This window comes from Zingiber officinale, chromosome 6A, assembly GCF_018446385.1.
Source record: "Zingiber officinale cultivar Zhangliang chromosome 6A, Zo_v1.1, whole genome shotgun sequence".
In the NCBI taxonomy this organism is placed as follows: Eukaryota; Viridiplantae; Streptophyta; class Magnoliopsida; order Zingiberales; family Zingiberaceae; genus Zingiber; species Zingiber officinale.
Window position 1 is genome coordinate 96,671,466 of NC_055997.1, and position 17,330 is coordinate 96,688,795.

At 36.7% G+C, this 17,330-nt stretch overlaps 1 protein-coding gene across 1 annotated transcript; it reads left to right on the forward strand.

Moving 5' to 3' along the window:
- Positions 1-11,350: 11,350 nt before the first annotated feature.
- LOC121997048 (homeobox-leucine zipper protein ROC2-like) lies at positions 11,351-15,616 on the forward strand. The gene is made up of 11 exons (XM_042551260.1): positions 11,351-11,819; positions 11,994-12,253; positions 12,400-12,517; positions 12,622-12,810; positions 12,902-13,369; positions 13,457-13,558; positions 13,641-14,016; positions 14,136-14,407; positions 14,495-14,590; positions 14,683-15,063; positions 15,152-15,616. Exons 1-10 carry the CDS (start codon positions 11,712-11,714, stop codon positions 15,043-15,045), a joined length of 2,352 nt encoding a protein of 783 aa, XP_042407194.1. The 5' UTR covers positions 11,351-11,711; the 3' UTR covers positions 15,046-15,063; positions 15,152-15,616.
- The last annotated feature ends 1,714 nt before the right edge of the window (positions 15,617-17,330 follow it).

Here is a 17,330-nt window from a genome sequence, read left to right on the forward strand (position 1 = left end):
ATGATGTGACATCATGAGCATGAGCATGAGCATGAGCATGAAGGAGGTATTATGTGTCATCCTTGTGATTTCCCTGCATGGAAACATCTTGATATTATATTTCCCTCATTTGCAATGGGAATACATAATATGAGATTGGAACTTTCGCAGATAAATTTCAGCCATTTGGTCAGTCAGGATAACAATATTCATCTTGGCTAGTTATATTAACATTGTATAATTTACCACCATGGATGTGCATAAAAGATGAATTTATATTCCTTACCATGTTTATTCCTAATTCAACCAATCCCAAAGAGAAAATAGATATTTTCTTGCAACATCTGATAGTCGAGTTGAATGAATTATGAAATGTAAGGTCAGTGACTTATGATGTTACAAATAAAACTAATTTTAGATTATATGCTGCATTATTATGGATGATCAGTGATTTTCTAGCATACTCAATATTATCAGGATGGAGCACGACTGATAAATTAACATATCCACACTACATGACAGAGTCTGATGTATTTTCATTATCTTGTAGTAGAAAGGTATCTTGGTTTAATAATCACCATAAATTTTTACCAGTTGATCACTCTTTCAGGTGAAAAAAAAATTCCTAAAGAATGTTGTAGTCAGAAAATTGATAACCAGCATTTGGGCAGGTATTTTAGTATTATTTATCAGTATTTTCCTCCTCTTATGTATCTAAATATATACTTTTAGCGTGTTTAATGAGTTTGGATCTTTGTTAGTCTTCATTTTAATTCCTATACATTTTATGGGAATTTTGACTATTATTTGATTATATTTTATTTGGCAGGAATTGAGAGAGACAATAATTGAGGAGAAGAACACCGGTTCGGTCCAATATGGTTCAAATTATGGTTCAGTTCAATTGTTGGATAAAAGAAAAGAAATTCCCAATCCAGAAACCCAATTCAAACCCTAATTGAAGAAACCATAAAATTTACGTTTCAACTGGTTTGATTGGTTCAACAGTCCAATTTAGCTCATTTCCAAATGGTTCAGGCTAGTTTAGTCCGGTTTAATGGAGTGTTAAAAGGGAGCATCTGTTAGAGTGTATACTGAAAGCCTAAGCTTTTGTAAACATTTATTTTGAATAAAGAATCACATTTAGTCAAATTGTCTACATTTAGTTGTAGTTGTTCAATTAATTTATATTGTAGATAACATAGTATGTGGTGCCACATACAGAAGAGGATGTTATCAATACCTTATAAATTATAAACAGTAGCTCACGACCAAAATGGAAAGGAACAAACCATTGGAAGGTCGTAGTGTAATTAGGAATTAGTTTATCTTAACTATATAATTACACTAGTACACTTAGAGTGTATTGAGTAGGACCATTTGAGATTGTTTTTTTTATACTGACTTTATAAAGGAACAAATACCTCAGTTATTATGGAAGTGTGTGCTCTTAATCCTAATATAATAACAAGCACATATATTTGATATTTATTTATTTAATTTATCAATGGGTGAGATTTAGTTCGATCAATCAATAAGCCCGATAAGTTGAGAAATGATATCACTTATAGTGTGTGTTGTTGATTATAGAAGGAAACTGTGTCCTAGTAATCTAAGTTGATAATGTCCTCAAGATGAGCTCATAAAGATTGTCATGTTAAACCCTGTAGGTGGACTTAGTCCGACATGACGATAAGGTTGAGTGGTACTATTCTTGGATTAAGATATTAATTAAATGAGTTGTCAGTAACTCACTTAATTAGTGGACATTCGACATCTTAAACACAGGGAGACTAACATACTCATAATAAGAAGGAGCCCAAAAATGTAATTTGGGATATGTGCGGTAGTTCAATAATAGTTCTCTAGTGGAATGAATTATTATTGATAAAATTAAGTTGTGTGTTCGAAACGAACATGCTTAATTTTATCGGGAGACCAAAACCAATTCCTCCTCTCGGTCCCTATCGTAGCCTCTTAATTATAGAGTATTATACCCACCTATACCCACCTTCTATACCCACCTAAAGGGGGTCGGCCAAGCTAGCTTGGGGATCAAGCTAGGGCCGGCCTAAGCATAGTTTATGGGTGGCCGACCCTAGCTTGAACCCAAGCTAAAGGGGGCCGACCCTAATGAAATTAAAAAGAATTTTAATTTTAATATTTTCTTATGTGGAAGATATAATTTATTGGAGAGAATTAAAATTAAAATATCTCTTCTACAAAAGATTAAGAAAAGAGATTAGATCTCTTTCCTTATTTGTGATAGGAAAGATATTTTATTTTTTTCTCTGAAAATTATTCACATGTTGAAAAATTAAAATTATAGAAATTTCTTTTTATCAACCATGAAGGGATTTTTGAAGAGAAATTTTATTTTTTAAAATTTCCGGAAACAAATTAGGAAGTTTTAATTTGTTGATTGAAACTTTCCTAATTTGTCTTTTTGATTGTGGCCGACCATTGTATGGATAAAGAGGAAGTTTTATTTAATTCTTCCCAATTAATTCATGTCAAGCAAAGTTAAGGAAATTTTATTATAATTAAATTTCCTTATTTGTCAAAGCTAAGGAATATAAAAGAGGGGATTGGGGTGCCTTCAAAAGATGCAACTTCTATTATTCTTCTCCAGCTCTTTTCTTCCTTGGTGTGGCCGACCCCTTCAAGCTTTCTCTTCTCCTTGTTGTGGCCGAACCTCTTCTTCCTTTTGGAGATCAAGTTGTGGCCGGATACAAGCTTGGAGAAGAAGGAGAGAAAGCTTATATCCCTTGGAGCATTGGTGATGTTTTCTCTTCATCCTTGGAGGTGCACTTGAGTTGGCCGAATCTTACAAGGAGGAGAAGAAGGTGTTTTGGTGGTTTCTCATCTCGGAAGATCGTTGCCCACACAACGTCCGAGGTTAGAAGAGGAATACGGTAGAAGATCAAGAGGTTTTTCTAAAAGGTATAACTAGTATTTTTCCTTTCCGCATCATACTAGTTATTTTAGGAAATAATACCAAATACAAGAGGCATACGATTTTAGTGTTTCGAATTTGCTTTCGATGTAGTGTTCTATTGTTTGTTCTTTTCCTTGTGATTTGATTGTTCTTTTCGGTTGACCTAAAGTTATTTTAGGAAATTAAATATTAGCTTTCCTTAAAAGGTTTTGTCTAGTCGGTGGTGGTTGCTCCCATATCCAAGAAGGTTATGCGTCTCACCACGTCAGTACTGGGAACCAATTATGGAAATTAATATTTAATGGAATTAGTAACTTAGGTGATTTGGATCGAACGTGTTAAGTTCCGCAGGAGATCCAAGTCAAAATCTAAAAGAACATATAGATTAAATTTTGGATCAAACGTGTTAAGTTCCGCAGGCGATCCAAGTTTAATTTAAAAGAACACATGGTAGCTAGGAAAAGGTTCGGACCTTTGTACAAAATTTTTGTACAGTGGAACCATTAAGTTTTCCGAGTAGCAACCAACAACATCTAGTTCAAAAAACAACGACATAGGAAAACATAAGTATGCACATTTTTCTCTTCATCAAAAATCCCCCGATGCCCCCCCCATGATTCTCTCCAAGTAGTGACAACAGTGGCATTCCTGTCAGGCTGTGAACGATGGTGATGACATCCCCTGATCAAGCTCAACTCGTCGGAGTGGTTCTCCCGCATTTCCCCTTCTCCCGTGGCTTCTTTGTTGCTCTCACTGGAGTGGTTGCAAAGGCTAGGGTTTCAAGAAGCAACGACAGCGACAAGCTTGATCAACTTCACCTCACCGGAGTAGTTCTCCTGTGTGTCCTCCATCCACTAGCGTCCATCCATTCATCCCTATTTCTCATGGTTTGGTAAGATAAGGGCAAGAGCAGGAGGTGGTAGTGAGGTTCATCTCCAATTCTTCAGCAATATTCTACTTCCTTCACAATCCATCATCAAGCCCCTGAGAGTTCCCTGTCGGGTGGTTGCGATGTCAGGGGGTTCTAAAGGAGAGTTCGCAACTCATCCGACCCTGCATCAAGTTTCCACAGTGTTGTTACCTCTCTGATTTCCTCCGATCTGGCCAAGCAATCTCGCCATGGTTCATGTGGGCAGAAGCTCAAATCGACAAAGGCCAACATTAACCCCATTTCTTCTAGTCAACTTCTACTAAAGTGGTCTAGCTTCGATGGAAGATTCGTCCATTGTCTTTGTTAATGAAAGCGCTTCCAAAATTTGTGTTGTTGTTCACCATATTTTGGTGGTTCCAAATTAGGGCCCTTCATGTGATGGCAGAGGGTAGTCATTTAGATTCGATCGAGGGAAACGAGATTGGTTAATTTAGTTGATTTTTTTATTTGATTTATGTGTTATGTTCTTATCCATGTTTGATTGTTTAGTGTGACACTTTGTTTAGTTTCGTTATGCATGATTGTTAATCTTGTCTCATAGTATGATAATGTGGTATAGATTTAGCTTTTATGCGTAGTTAGGATTTGTTAATTGTTGCTAAGTTGTTTAGCCAATTACCTTTGTTTGACTATTACTTTCCTTATACATGTTTGTGTTAATTGCATTTGTTTCATATTATGCCTCTTGTGATGATTCTTATATCGTAGTGTGACAATGCGGTGCAGGGTAGTGTTCGATAGTTAGCTAGGTTTGTTAGTTAATTTCTTTATGCATGTTTATGCTGTAAAAAGTGATGCTTGTAACGTAGAGTGACACTGCACTATGGATTCATCACTGCTGGTTAGTTAGAATTTCATTTATTATATTAGTTTTAGAAAACAAACCCCTTGTTCGATTTTGTCTGAAAGTAAGCCTCCTATCATTAGTTTCACGTGAGAGATGACCCGGGCCTTCTACTACACTACCTTAGTTTAGGTTAAGGGGTTCAGTTGATTAGAAATTATTTAATTTGATTTGGGGTGAGTGATAGACACACCTCATCAAAAACCTCCTCTAATAGTTTATACTTCAGATGAAGAAATCATTAAATAAATAGACAATTATAGATTTTTATCAATATCTCAACCTAGTTCCGATGAGATAAATAAGTACATTATTAGGTTGTGTAAGTGTGATTGGAAAAAAATGAGTATTTTTGGGAGCTGTCATGTTAAAAGTATTTACTCATTCGATATAATTTAGATGCCATACATATTGAGATAAATTTCTTTGTCAATATCTTCAACACTATAATGAACGTGCCTAGAAAACTAAAAACACTATAAAAATTATGTGAGAAATTAAAAGAACTAGTTAACAGACCAGAGTTGCATCATAATAAAACAAATAGATTTTTAAAGGCTCGTTATACATTGAACAAAGATAATAAGCAAGGTTTATATAGTTGGTTGAAAGAAATAAACTTCTCAGATGGATATGCCACAAATATGGCTCAATGCATGAATATGAATATGTTAAAAATTTATGGACAACAGTAACACTGAGTTTGATTAATATGTCAGATTTAACGAAATCATAGAGGTTGAATATCCTGCATTACTTATAAAAAAGTGTATATTATTTAAATGTCCATGGTATGATCTGATCCTAAGAACATGTACCATAATATATCCAAATTATAATTTAGTTGAGGTTAATTTAAACAATAGGTTCAATAAGTTTGAACTTTTCATTTTTGGGTACAAGCGGGTCAAGTTTTCTATCTTCAATACCCTACAATAAGAAGAAGATCTAGTGAATGATTGTTTGTTTGTCGAATGAAGCCTTGCTCGACCATAGAAATGTCGAACACCATCACTACTTAAAACCATGATGTATTTCAGAAAGATGAAGTAGAGAGACATTCAACTGATTCACAACTCCAATCCACATTTCAATTACTTATGGATGTTAATGTCACTTACGAGGATATAGATGATGGAGAGATGTTAAGCAGTGATGATCTTGTTGAACTAATAGAGTCTAGCGATAAGGACTTAGAAACTATTAATATTGATTAGTCTGATGTATGTTAATGATGATTAAATATTAGCATTATTGTTCATCAAGTAAGTTATGTTTTCATATTATTTTATATTTATATTATCATGTTAGTAACTTTATTATGATATATTATAATATTATTTTGTAGACATTATTATGACAGAGTAGCATCAGCCAGTAGCACCCCATGGCTACAAGGTGCTACGAGTTGTTGGGACTCGTAAGTATTTTTTGCTATTAGTAATTTAAGTCCGTATATGACTATATTTATAATATATTTCTTATACCTTAATATTTTTTTCATGCAGGTTTACTCCAAATGGCAACCAAGTTGCCACCTATATAACTGAAAAATTCAAAAAAAGAGTATGCACTTATAGTACTATATGGAGATATGTAAACCAGGAGTCAAAGATATTTTATTATAATGAATTTTTAGTAAATAAATTTAATATATTATGTATTATATAATATATGTATCCTTTAATATACTAAATTTTTTATACTACTTATAATTGTAAAAAAATATATATGGGAGGAAGGTCACGAGGAATAATTTAAAGATACTTAGAATAATTATTGTTCCAAACTTTACAGAGACATTCTTTATTATATGAGAAAGAAGGGAACTAGGCCGAAGTATATGTCAACCGAGATATAGAATACATGAACGACCACTTGGGCTGCAGAAAGGTGGCAAGCAAATGTTGAAAAGGTATGAGCAAACAGGAACACAAAGCCAGGTAGCCCGAGCACCAAAACCTCTCAGTATGCGTCCGAATCCAAATCTATTGTTGAATATATTATGAATTTGGTGAGTCTAATTTAAAGTTATATAAGTAAATTTTGTATTTATTATCAAACTTTAATAATTTTGTCCCCAATTATTTGTGTATTCAAGAACATGAACTAGCCCACCAGCCCACTTGTATGGAGGTCTTTCTCAAGACCTGCAAGAAGAAGGATGATACATTTGTCAATCCTCGATTCCATGTCATACATGTAAAATTATTAACTTTATTATATTTAATTATTTTATCTTGATTAATTTTAGTAATTGTGATCATATTGAATATTAATCATATTATATTTTTCCACATATGATCAAATAACAAATAGAGTGACTTAAGCATATCTCAGCCACAGCAGGGGGAAGTCATAGCCCTTATATATATCCACTGAGGCGTTTAATGAGATTTATTATAATATTGTCAGTGACGGATAAAAAACTCCACCCTCTACGGTCTTGGCTCCCAGGTCAAAGTTACATTTGATCATTTGAGGACTCCTAGGGGTTATGATAGTTCCTCTTCTTCTATTGAGGTGCAGTATTTAAGATGACAACAAAATCAAGAACTGCGCACTCAAATTGCCTCAATGGATGAAAGGATGAATTAGTGGATGACTACTGAGCAAAGAGGAGGGCTGCTAATGAGCAGAGGAGAGTCGAGGATGATCAGAGGAGAGTCGATCATGAGGCTCTCATGGTCCGTATGCGAGCGATCATGACTAATTTCATTCAGACCTAGACACCACATAGTTTTAAGTCACAGGATACTCAAAACCCATCAAACCATGGTGAATAGTTATTTTTGAGATTTGTTTAACTAAAACTTAGTTTTTTACTTATCCCGGTAAAATATATTTTATTTTGTTTTGATATTCTAATATACTCATTTATACATTTCAGGAGTCCTAGCCTATTGACATATTGATGATGATCATCATCATCTGTTTATTTTTATCCATGTATCAAAATTAGTTATATATGAACACAAAATTTTTAATTATACATAAATTTGATATAAATCTTCGTATTTGACTTTCTGTTTTCTATTGCTATCTTATATATAGATGTATTCATGGATATTTGGATAGTTTAGTTTTTTTTTATTATTGTGATTTGTTTAGATTTTATTTGTTTTAAATGCATAATTTAATATGTTTGTTTATATAAATGTTAGTTTATTTGTGTTTGTGATACTATATATGGATAGTAAGAAATATATGTATGGATTATTAAGATGTATGAAATGTATTTTTATGTGTGGATTGTGTAAAATTTGATTGTATGGATGTAAATATATAAAATATCTTGATAGTTTCTTTATATATATGGAAATTATAAATAAGGTAGATACTGAATATAAATGGTTTCTTAAATTTTTTTCTTTTATCGATGAAATACCGATTACGTCGATATTTCGTCGTTAAATATCGAAACTTTTTACTGACATAAAACATATTTTCTGTCGGTAAAATTGATATTTACCTATGGAAAATATGTTTTCCGTCAGTAATATCAAATGGTATTATCAACGGAAACCGAGTTTTCGTCGGTAAACTTTACTACAGAAATTTATTTTCCATAGTAATTTTTATCGATAGAACGCTATATCCATTAGTAATCACCGATGGACCTTATTCCATCGGTAAAATTGTTTCCTATAAGTCAACTATTGACAAACTATTTTCCATCGTAATTCTATCCCTAAATTTCTTCATCGACGGAATTACAGCGGAATATTCTGTCTGTAAGGCTGATTTTTTTTGTACTGTCGGTCACTTGCTGGTCGACTATAAGCTAATTTTATAATTTACCCCTCTTCACATAATTCGGGGATAGACGGAGGGACATCTAGAATAAACATAATCACTTTTTGTTCAACAAAGACAAGAATCAGAGATACATTTTAGACAGATTCAGTTTGAAGACAAACAACAACAATAATAAAAAAAAAAGATGATTTAGTTGTTATTTCCTACTTCGGGAGGTGTAACTACTGCCACAGCATAATTATAGTTATTGGAGGTGGCAGTATCCTCCAAGGAATCGGATACTTCTTCCTCCTCTTTCTCTTCCTCCTCCTCATCTGCGACAAAGTTATCGATGTAGGAAGCCCAGCTGCTGCTCTCCTGAGAGGTAGTGCCTGAGCAAACTGAGCTGGCCTCCGACTGCTCGACTTCTACAGGCTTCTCCATTAACTGATGGAAGGAGTTTGTTGTCTAGCTTCTCTCTACATATAGAGAGAGATGGCCGGCAATCCTAATTATATAAATACCATGAGTGTGCCTTTTCAACGACCATCAATTGGAACTTCTCAAACGGTAGAAGAAGAACAGCAATGAACAGGACGCCATGATCAAATAAGAAGGAAGGCAAATGTTTAAATTGATTGAACTTATTAAAAAACACAAACTTAATTATTATTTTATATATATAATCTGTCATTGAGTCTCCTTTATATCCTTTGATTTTAATTTGTAGGACTTGTTCATCTACTTAGCTGTCGGTCCTTCCTTCATCGTAAATAACTACTATCTTGTTACTAGTAGACATTCATAGGAAAAACAAACTATATGCATTTAGAACTATCTTGTGCAATTAATTTGTAGAGATAATATAAACAAACCATACTTTGTAAGCTATAATGCCAATCAAAATGAGTCCAAATCAAAATGTTTATCGAAATCCTTATTTCAAGTACCATTAATTCAAACACTTGTATGCCCTTCGGTGACAGATGACAACACAATTACTTCCAAAGATCAAGTTATATCTAAGAACAACTTATTTGTCCATGCTCTCCCCTCATTAAACCATCATCATGATTGAATTGAATTCTCAAACTAAACCTCATTTATTCCATGACAATATTTATATAGTTTAAGTTGACTTAGAGTGATTTTGTCAAAGATTTCCCAATTTAATCCACTCCAAGTCAACTAGTTGAATGGTCATCCTCTTCCATTAATTGTCATGTATTTAATTCTTGTTTGGCATTCAAACAAAATGGTGGCATTAACTTCGGAAAGGAAGAAAAAAACAACAAATATTTATCATCTCTAATAAAAAGATACAAGTTAATCCTTTTTAGTGCTTAATTGTAACTAATTCCTTATGAGGAGAGGAACACTATAGAAATATTATTCATGAATTATATCAAAAGAAAGAGAGAAAATTTGTCTGTTACCACTAATTGATGAATCCTCACATCTCTTTTAATTAAAAGACAACAATAAATAGATGCTCACAAACACTGATTTAAATCAAAGTTGTCTCATTAATTACTTTTTGTCAGTTCCCTTAAATACTCCAACAGGCCTCTTCTCATAAATTTAAGCCAAATTAAAGCTACAGACAAAAAAATCCTTGATTAATTGCTACAAGCCACAAAAAACTATTTCACAACTTAATTAGTTGAATATATCAAATTGACTAAACATTTTGGTTAAAACTTAATCGAACTAGACCAAGTAGATTGGACCAAGGGACCCTGCACAATGTTGCCACCACCGCACGATCAAAGTGGATTCGAGATGACAAGGTGACCATGTCATGATAGATGATGAATAGATTGATAAATTATCTCCTAGCTACGAACTAGTCAACTATCTTTAAGGACTCGAGTCCGACATGAAGTTTCGATCGAGGAACTAATATCAAAGTGAGAATCTTATGGTATATACACATGAAGTTTGAATACGGTGTATTTAATTTGTATGTGCAAATATTATGTATTTTTTCCTTAAAAAAATAAATAAATTCAAACAAATTACATGCATTGGGCTCCTCTCATTTAATGAGAAGTCAGGGACTCATTTAATGAGGGAGTTGGGAGACTCTCAATAGGAAAGTGAGCATGGCAACTCTACATCATGAGGGTTGGAGACTTTGAATTTTCTAGGGTTTGGACCAAATGTTGTCACACACACTGCCAAATAGATAAATAGATTATTCTACCTTAATTTAATTTTAATACTACAAATTGATCACCTAATTAAAATATTAATAAATGATAAAATTTTCAAAAAATTATTATTGTATGCTAGTTATTAAATTCTATATGATAATTCATTTTGTTGTTTTGTGTATGTTATGCAAAGCTTGGAGTAGTTTAACTTACCTACTCTAAACTATTACATGTACTCTCTCCAACTACGATTATGCTAAGCAACTTTCGGGAACTCTCGACTCAAATTTGGGCACGAGGGATGGTCGAGGAGCGACGGAGTGGTGCACTAACTTGTTAGAGGATCTAGGAGGGGAGGAATTTGAAGTAGGATTCAAGGATCTCACTCATCTTTGATTTTAGACACATAAAATTATTTTCTATCTTACAAAATTCCAATGTCTCAATTCCATTTACCTCAACTAGAATAACAACAAAAAAGTTAATATCGCAAAATGATGAAGTATAGATGGATAAGAGATTAAATTCAAACAAAGTTTAAACAAAAAGGAGTTTTAAAATATAATTCCATGTGATAAACTGGATCAATAATTACGTGAAAAATGTAATTACCCTTTTTCACCGTATACCTGGAATAATTTAAATGAGAAAAATGGACGCCCACAAAGGAGACCTCTCTTCTCTCTCCATCACTCTCTCTCAACCCTAATTACGCCACCCTCTCAATAAATGCAATTGCACCCTCTCAATACGCTGTGCAATAACTCCTCACCCCTCTTCCTCTCCTACCTTCCTCCATCTATCTTCTCCCTTTCCCCTCCTCCTTCTTCTTCTTCTTCAGATCCCTCTCTCATGGCTTCTCTTCTACTGTTCTTTCCCTTTCTCTGAAACTTAACTGAGGAAGTTAGAGTAGAATCATCAGAAGAGCAACCAGTGGTGACTCTTATATAGACGTGTATTTCTTCAGCTACGGGGTTTCCTCTTCTTCTTCTTCTTCTTCTTCTCCATGTGTATCTTCTTTAAGTTATTCTCTTGTAGTTAAGAGCTGTTGCACCTGTATATCTTTCTATCTCTGTTTGCTTGTTGAGATTTCTAGCTAGTAATTAGGGTTTAGTTGAGAGAAATATGCCTGTGGGGATCATGATACCTGCAAGACAGCAATCAGCAGCTTCCATGATGGGGAGGAACACAGGCACCAGTTTTGGCTCTTCCTCAGTCCTGTCCCTCAGCCAGGTATTTGGTTAATCAGTAACTTACTTTTTTTTTTTTATCTTATAATTTTTTTTTCTTGATTATTGAATTCAGTCATGATTTGTTTGTTTGCACTTTAATCTCAAAGAAGAAGGATATGATTGTTTGTGATTCATAGTGTTGTTTGATTTATTTTTTTTTTAAATTTTTCTGAAGCCGAACTTGCTGGAGGGAGGCCAGCAGATCCCTCTGCAGTACCAGCACGGCAGCAACCACCAGCTGTTGGAGATGGCGGCGGCGACCACCGCGGATAGCGAGATGGCCCGGGCGGCCCGTGAGGACGTCGACTTCGAGAGCAAATCCGCCGGCAGCGAGAACATAGAGGGCGCCTCCGGCGACGACCAGGACCAGAACCAGCGGCCGCGGAAGAAACGCTACCACCGCCACACTCAGCATCAGATCCAAGAAATGGAGTCGTAATATTTATAAAATTAATCTAGTTTCTGTTGCTGTTTAATTTATTTCTAGGATTCATCAGATCTCTCTAAATCTGTTCTTCGGATCTCGATCTCTAATCTCAAAGAATTATCCTTGGAAAATTAATTTCCTGATCTGGTTTCAGATTTTTCAAGGAATGCCCTCATCCAGACGACAAACAGAGAAAGGAGCTGAGCAGAGAACTTGGACTGGAGCCTCTTCAAATCAAATTCTGGTTCCAAAACAAGCGCACCCAAATGAAGGTATATAATTAATTAATTAATTTGTTTGTTTGAAGATTAATCTTTGATATAATTAATTATTGTCTCGTCCATAGTTTAATCGTGGTTAATTTGCGGATTTATAGAATCAACACGAGCGACATGAGAACAGCGAGCTGCGCGCCGAGAACGAGAAGTTGCGCGCCGAGAACATGAGGTACAAGGAAGCCCTCAGCAACGCCGCCTGCCCGAACTGCGGCGGCCCCGCCGCCCTCGGCGAGATGTCGCTCGACGAGCACCATCTCCGCATCGAAAACGCCCGCCTTCGCGAAGAAGTATATATATATTCGTAATTGGTCGAATCATGCATGCATGGGTTGGGGAATCTATATAGATTTATATTCTTGAATGTTTGTGTGTTGGCAGATCGATAGAATATCCGGAATAGCGGCGAAATATGTAGGGAAGCCAATGGCGGCGACGGGGGCGTCGTACCCGCTGCTGTCTCCGACGTCGTCGCGGTCGCCGTTGGATTTGGGTTTCGGCGCCGGAGGCGGCGGCCGCAGTGAGGAAGTGTACGGAGGGGATCTGCTTCGGGGCCTGGCGGGGCAAGGCGAGATGGAGAAGCCGGTGGTGGTGGAGCTGGCCGTGGCGGCCATGGAGGAGCTCATCCGGATGGCACAGCTCAACGAGCCTCTGTGGGTGCCTCATGAAGATACCCTCAACTCCGCCGGCGTCGGTGCTTCCGGGGAGACGCTGAACGAGGACGAGTACATGCGAGCGTTCCCCAGAGGCTTCGGCCCGAAGCAGTTCGGGCTCAAGACGGAGGCCTCGAGGGAGACGGCGGTGGTCATCATGAACCAGATGAACGTTGTGGAGATGCTCATGGATGTGGTAATCAATCAATCAACAACTCAATTATTAATTCATTATTGATATGAAATTTCAATCGATTTTTGTGAATATATTAATTTGGAGCAGAATCAATGGTCGAATGTGTTTCCGGGGATCGTGTCGAGAGCCTTCACGCTGGAAGTGTTATCCACTGGAGTTGCAGGCAATTACAATGGAGCTCTGCAATTGGTATGACCATCAATATAATATTGGTTTTGTGCGTCGTCCCAATTCGTCACTTATCTCTCCGATCCCTATAAATATGTTTCAGATGTCGGCGGAATTCCAAGTTCCTTCTCCACTCGTTCCGACGAGGGAGTTCCTCTTCGTTAGGTACTGCAAGCAGCATCCGGACGGGACTTGGGCCGTCGTGGACGTTTCCCTCGATAGCCTCCGGCCAGGCCCTGTGTTGAGGTGCCGGAGAAGACCCTCCGGCTGCTTGATCCAGGAAATGCCCAACGGCTACTCAAAGGTCACGTGGGTGGAGCATGTCGAGGTAGATGACCGGTCGGTGCACAACATCTACAAGCCGCTGGTCAACTCCGGCTTAGCTTTCGGCGCCAAGAGGTGGGTCTGCACTCTGGATCGCCAATGCGAGCGGCTTGCCAGCGTGATGGCCAGCAACATCCCCTCTGCCGATATCGGTGGTAATTATAATTATAATTAAATTGCTTGTTGAAGCTTCGTTAATGGCGCTAGCTAAATCGTTGCAAATTGCATGGCGGCCGGTGATCGTGTATTCTCGGATGAATATATATATATGCAGTGATAACGAGCGCAGAGGGACGAAAGAGCATGCTGAAGCTGGCGGAGAGGATGGTGATGAGTTTCTGCGGCGGGGTGAGCGCGTCGACGACGCATCAGTGGACGACGCTGTCGGGAAGCGGGGCGGAGGACGTGCGCGTGATGACGAGGAAGAGCGTGGACGATCCCGGCCGGCCGCCGGGCATCGTCCTCAACGCCGCTACCTCCTTCTGGCTCCCCGTCTCGCCCAAGCGCGTCTTCGACTTCCTTCGCGACGAAACCACTCGCAGCGAGGTGCGCAATCGGTCAACGCTGTGTATTAATGTTCCTTATTCTTCATGCGTCGATCGCTCATCGTACTCGTTGTGACCGGACTTGCAGTGGGATATACTCTCCAATGGCGGAGTCGTTCAGGAAATGGCTCACATCGCCAATGGCCAAGATCAAGGCAACTGCGTCTCTCTTCTCCGTGTCAACGTAATTTGCCTCACGATTTGCATCATATATCGATCGATCCAATTTAACCTACTCATTTTGTTTTTTGAATTGTTAAATGTTCGATGAAGCAGAGCACGAACTCGAATCAGAGCAACATGCTGATACTTCAAGAGAGCTGCACCGACGCGACGGGCTCCTACGTCATCTACGCGCCCGTGGACGTCATGGCCATGAACGTGGTGTTGAACGGCGGCGACCCGGACTACGTGGCGCTCCTCCCCTCCGGCTTCGCCATCCTCCCCGACGGGCCTTCGTCGGCATCGCAAGCCGTGTCGGCCGGCGGCTCCCTTCTCACCGTCGCCTTCCAGATCCTCGTCGACTCCGTCCCGACCGCGAAGCTCTCACTCGGCTCCGTGGCCACTGTCAACAGCCTCATCGCCTGCACCGTCGAGCGCATCAAGGCGTCCGTCGCAGGCGAAACCATTCCCCATTAACAACATCATCTGTGGCATGTACGTGCACATACAAACTTCACTTCGATCCAGCTCTCTATCTCTTATAGTTCATGCATGCGGATTTAGTGTTCGACGAAATGTGCAGCAGAAGGGGTGGTAGTGGAGATTGAGATGGAACTTGTGGGAGTCAAGAACGCACCTCATGCTTCCCTTGCCGTGTGGTACTGGTGGAATTAAGCATACAAAAATACGACGTCCGTTCGTTCATGCACCACTATGCAAGGAGAGTTGGTTCGGGTATTGACTTTCCAATACATATCTTAATTATTCATTACCTCCTCTTGATTTTGCACTACTTCTACTTCTACTTCGACTTATTATCTTAATGTTTTCAATGTGTTTTGTAATGTTAATTTGCTTTGGATTCGAAGTGTACTCTGGCACCATGGAACAATGGAACAGGCATATGTACTTGCTCCTACTCTCTTTCCGGCATTTTATTGTGTTAATTTGATTTCTCACTAACCAAAATGTCAGCTACATATGTCTGTAACTGGTTTTATATATTCCATTCTGAAGAGTATTTTAGCTTCATGCATGTTTTTACGAAGACTACTCCATTCTTAATTCAAATGAAACTTTGGGAAAGCATGTAGATTTACAAAGCCTAACTATTTCGCTAGCTCTTCTTAACCCAATCTTCCAGCAGCACTGAAACCCAATCTTCAAATTTGTTATCACATGACTTTAACATCACGAGTCATGAAAATAAAAACTCTAAGGGTGCGTTTGGTCCGGAGTTATTCTTGATAACCTTGGTTATCCATCCAAGGTTATCAGCAAAAATCTTGTTTGGTTTAGGTATTCGATGATTCCCAAGTAATGTTTCATGCCCGACACGTCAGCAAAAGGGTCATGCAGCCCGGAATCGGAAAACCTCATAAAACTAAGGTTTTTCTTGATTCCGGGGTTAACGAATTTTTTTACCAAAAATACCCTCCGATAAGAAAAAACATGAAAAAAAGAGAAAAAAAAGTAAAAAAAATATTAAAAAATGTAAAAAAATAAAAGAAAATGTTTAAAAAAATAAAATTTAAAAATTTATTTTTTTTAAAATAAATAATTTAAAAAAAAAAAAAATTTAAAAATATAAATTTTAAAAATAAAAAATTTAAAAAATAAATAAAAATTTTAAAAATTTTATTTTAAAAAAAAAAAATTTAAAAATTTTAAAAAATTTAAAAAATTTAAAAATTTTAAAAAATTTAAAAATTTTAAAAAATTTAAAAATAAAATAAATAAATAAATATTAAAATTTAAAAATGTAAAAAAATAAAAAAAATATAAATATAAATAATATAAAAAATATAAAAACGTTAAAAAATAAAAAAACACATAAAAAAAGTAAAAAAAAATATACAGAAAAAAGAAAAGTAAAAAAATATTAAAAAATAAATAATAATAATAATAATAATAATAATAATAATATTATTATTATTATTATTATTATTATTATTATTATTATGTATAGTTGTTTTGTAACTGAGGGTAATACGGTAAAATATTAAACTAGGGTATTCATTAAAACCTTCAAACAAACAAGTTTTTGTTGCATTACTTAGGTTGAACCAAACAACATTGGTTATGTTTTATTCCCCATAACCTTGGTTATGTGATTATCAGGTAATCACATAACCAAGGTTATACATGATGACTTGAACCAAACACACCCTAAAGTAGATGGTGTATAACCGTCGTTCAGCTGCTAATAATGACTATCTCCAATGATTTTGTAGTCATCGTTGGATTTTATCATACACAACACTTAGCTAATTTTTGAATTTATTGCTGATCTCTATTTTGACCGTAATACCTTTTAATTATTACGGATGTCACTGTAATTTCTCAAGAGTCATTCAAATCTTCACCTATTAATGCTAAGCATGCTTGGCCATACACCGTAATGATATTTTCTGCCTCATCATTAATGTCACCTATAACAGAATGTCACGTGTCGCCTCTGCATGCCGCCGTCTATGTGATGTGATAAACGGTTGTTTGTGCTTAATGTGATGATTGCCTTTTTGAATTCAGTGGTCATGATGAATCCTCATTTTCTAAAGCCTTCGATTGGACGGCTCAAAGCGGTCATTCTCCAAGTTTTTAAGCCCCCAACCTTTTCTTTTGATCCTATCGTCTTCTTCGCGTTCACCATCGTCTTCCTCTCTTCGTCCCTAGCCTTTGCTGGCGATTTCTTTTACAGTAAGCTCTGTCTTCTTATTGAATCCTTATTTTCCTTCCCTATCTTTGCTTTATGGTTGAAT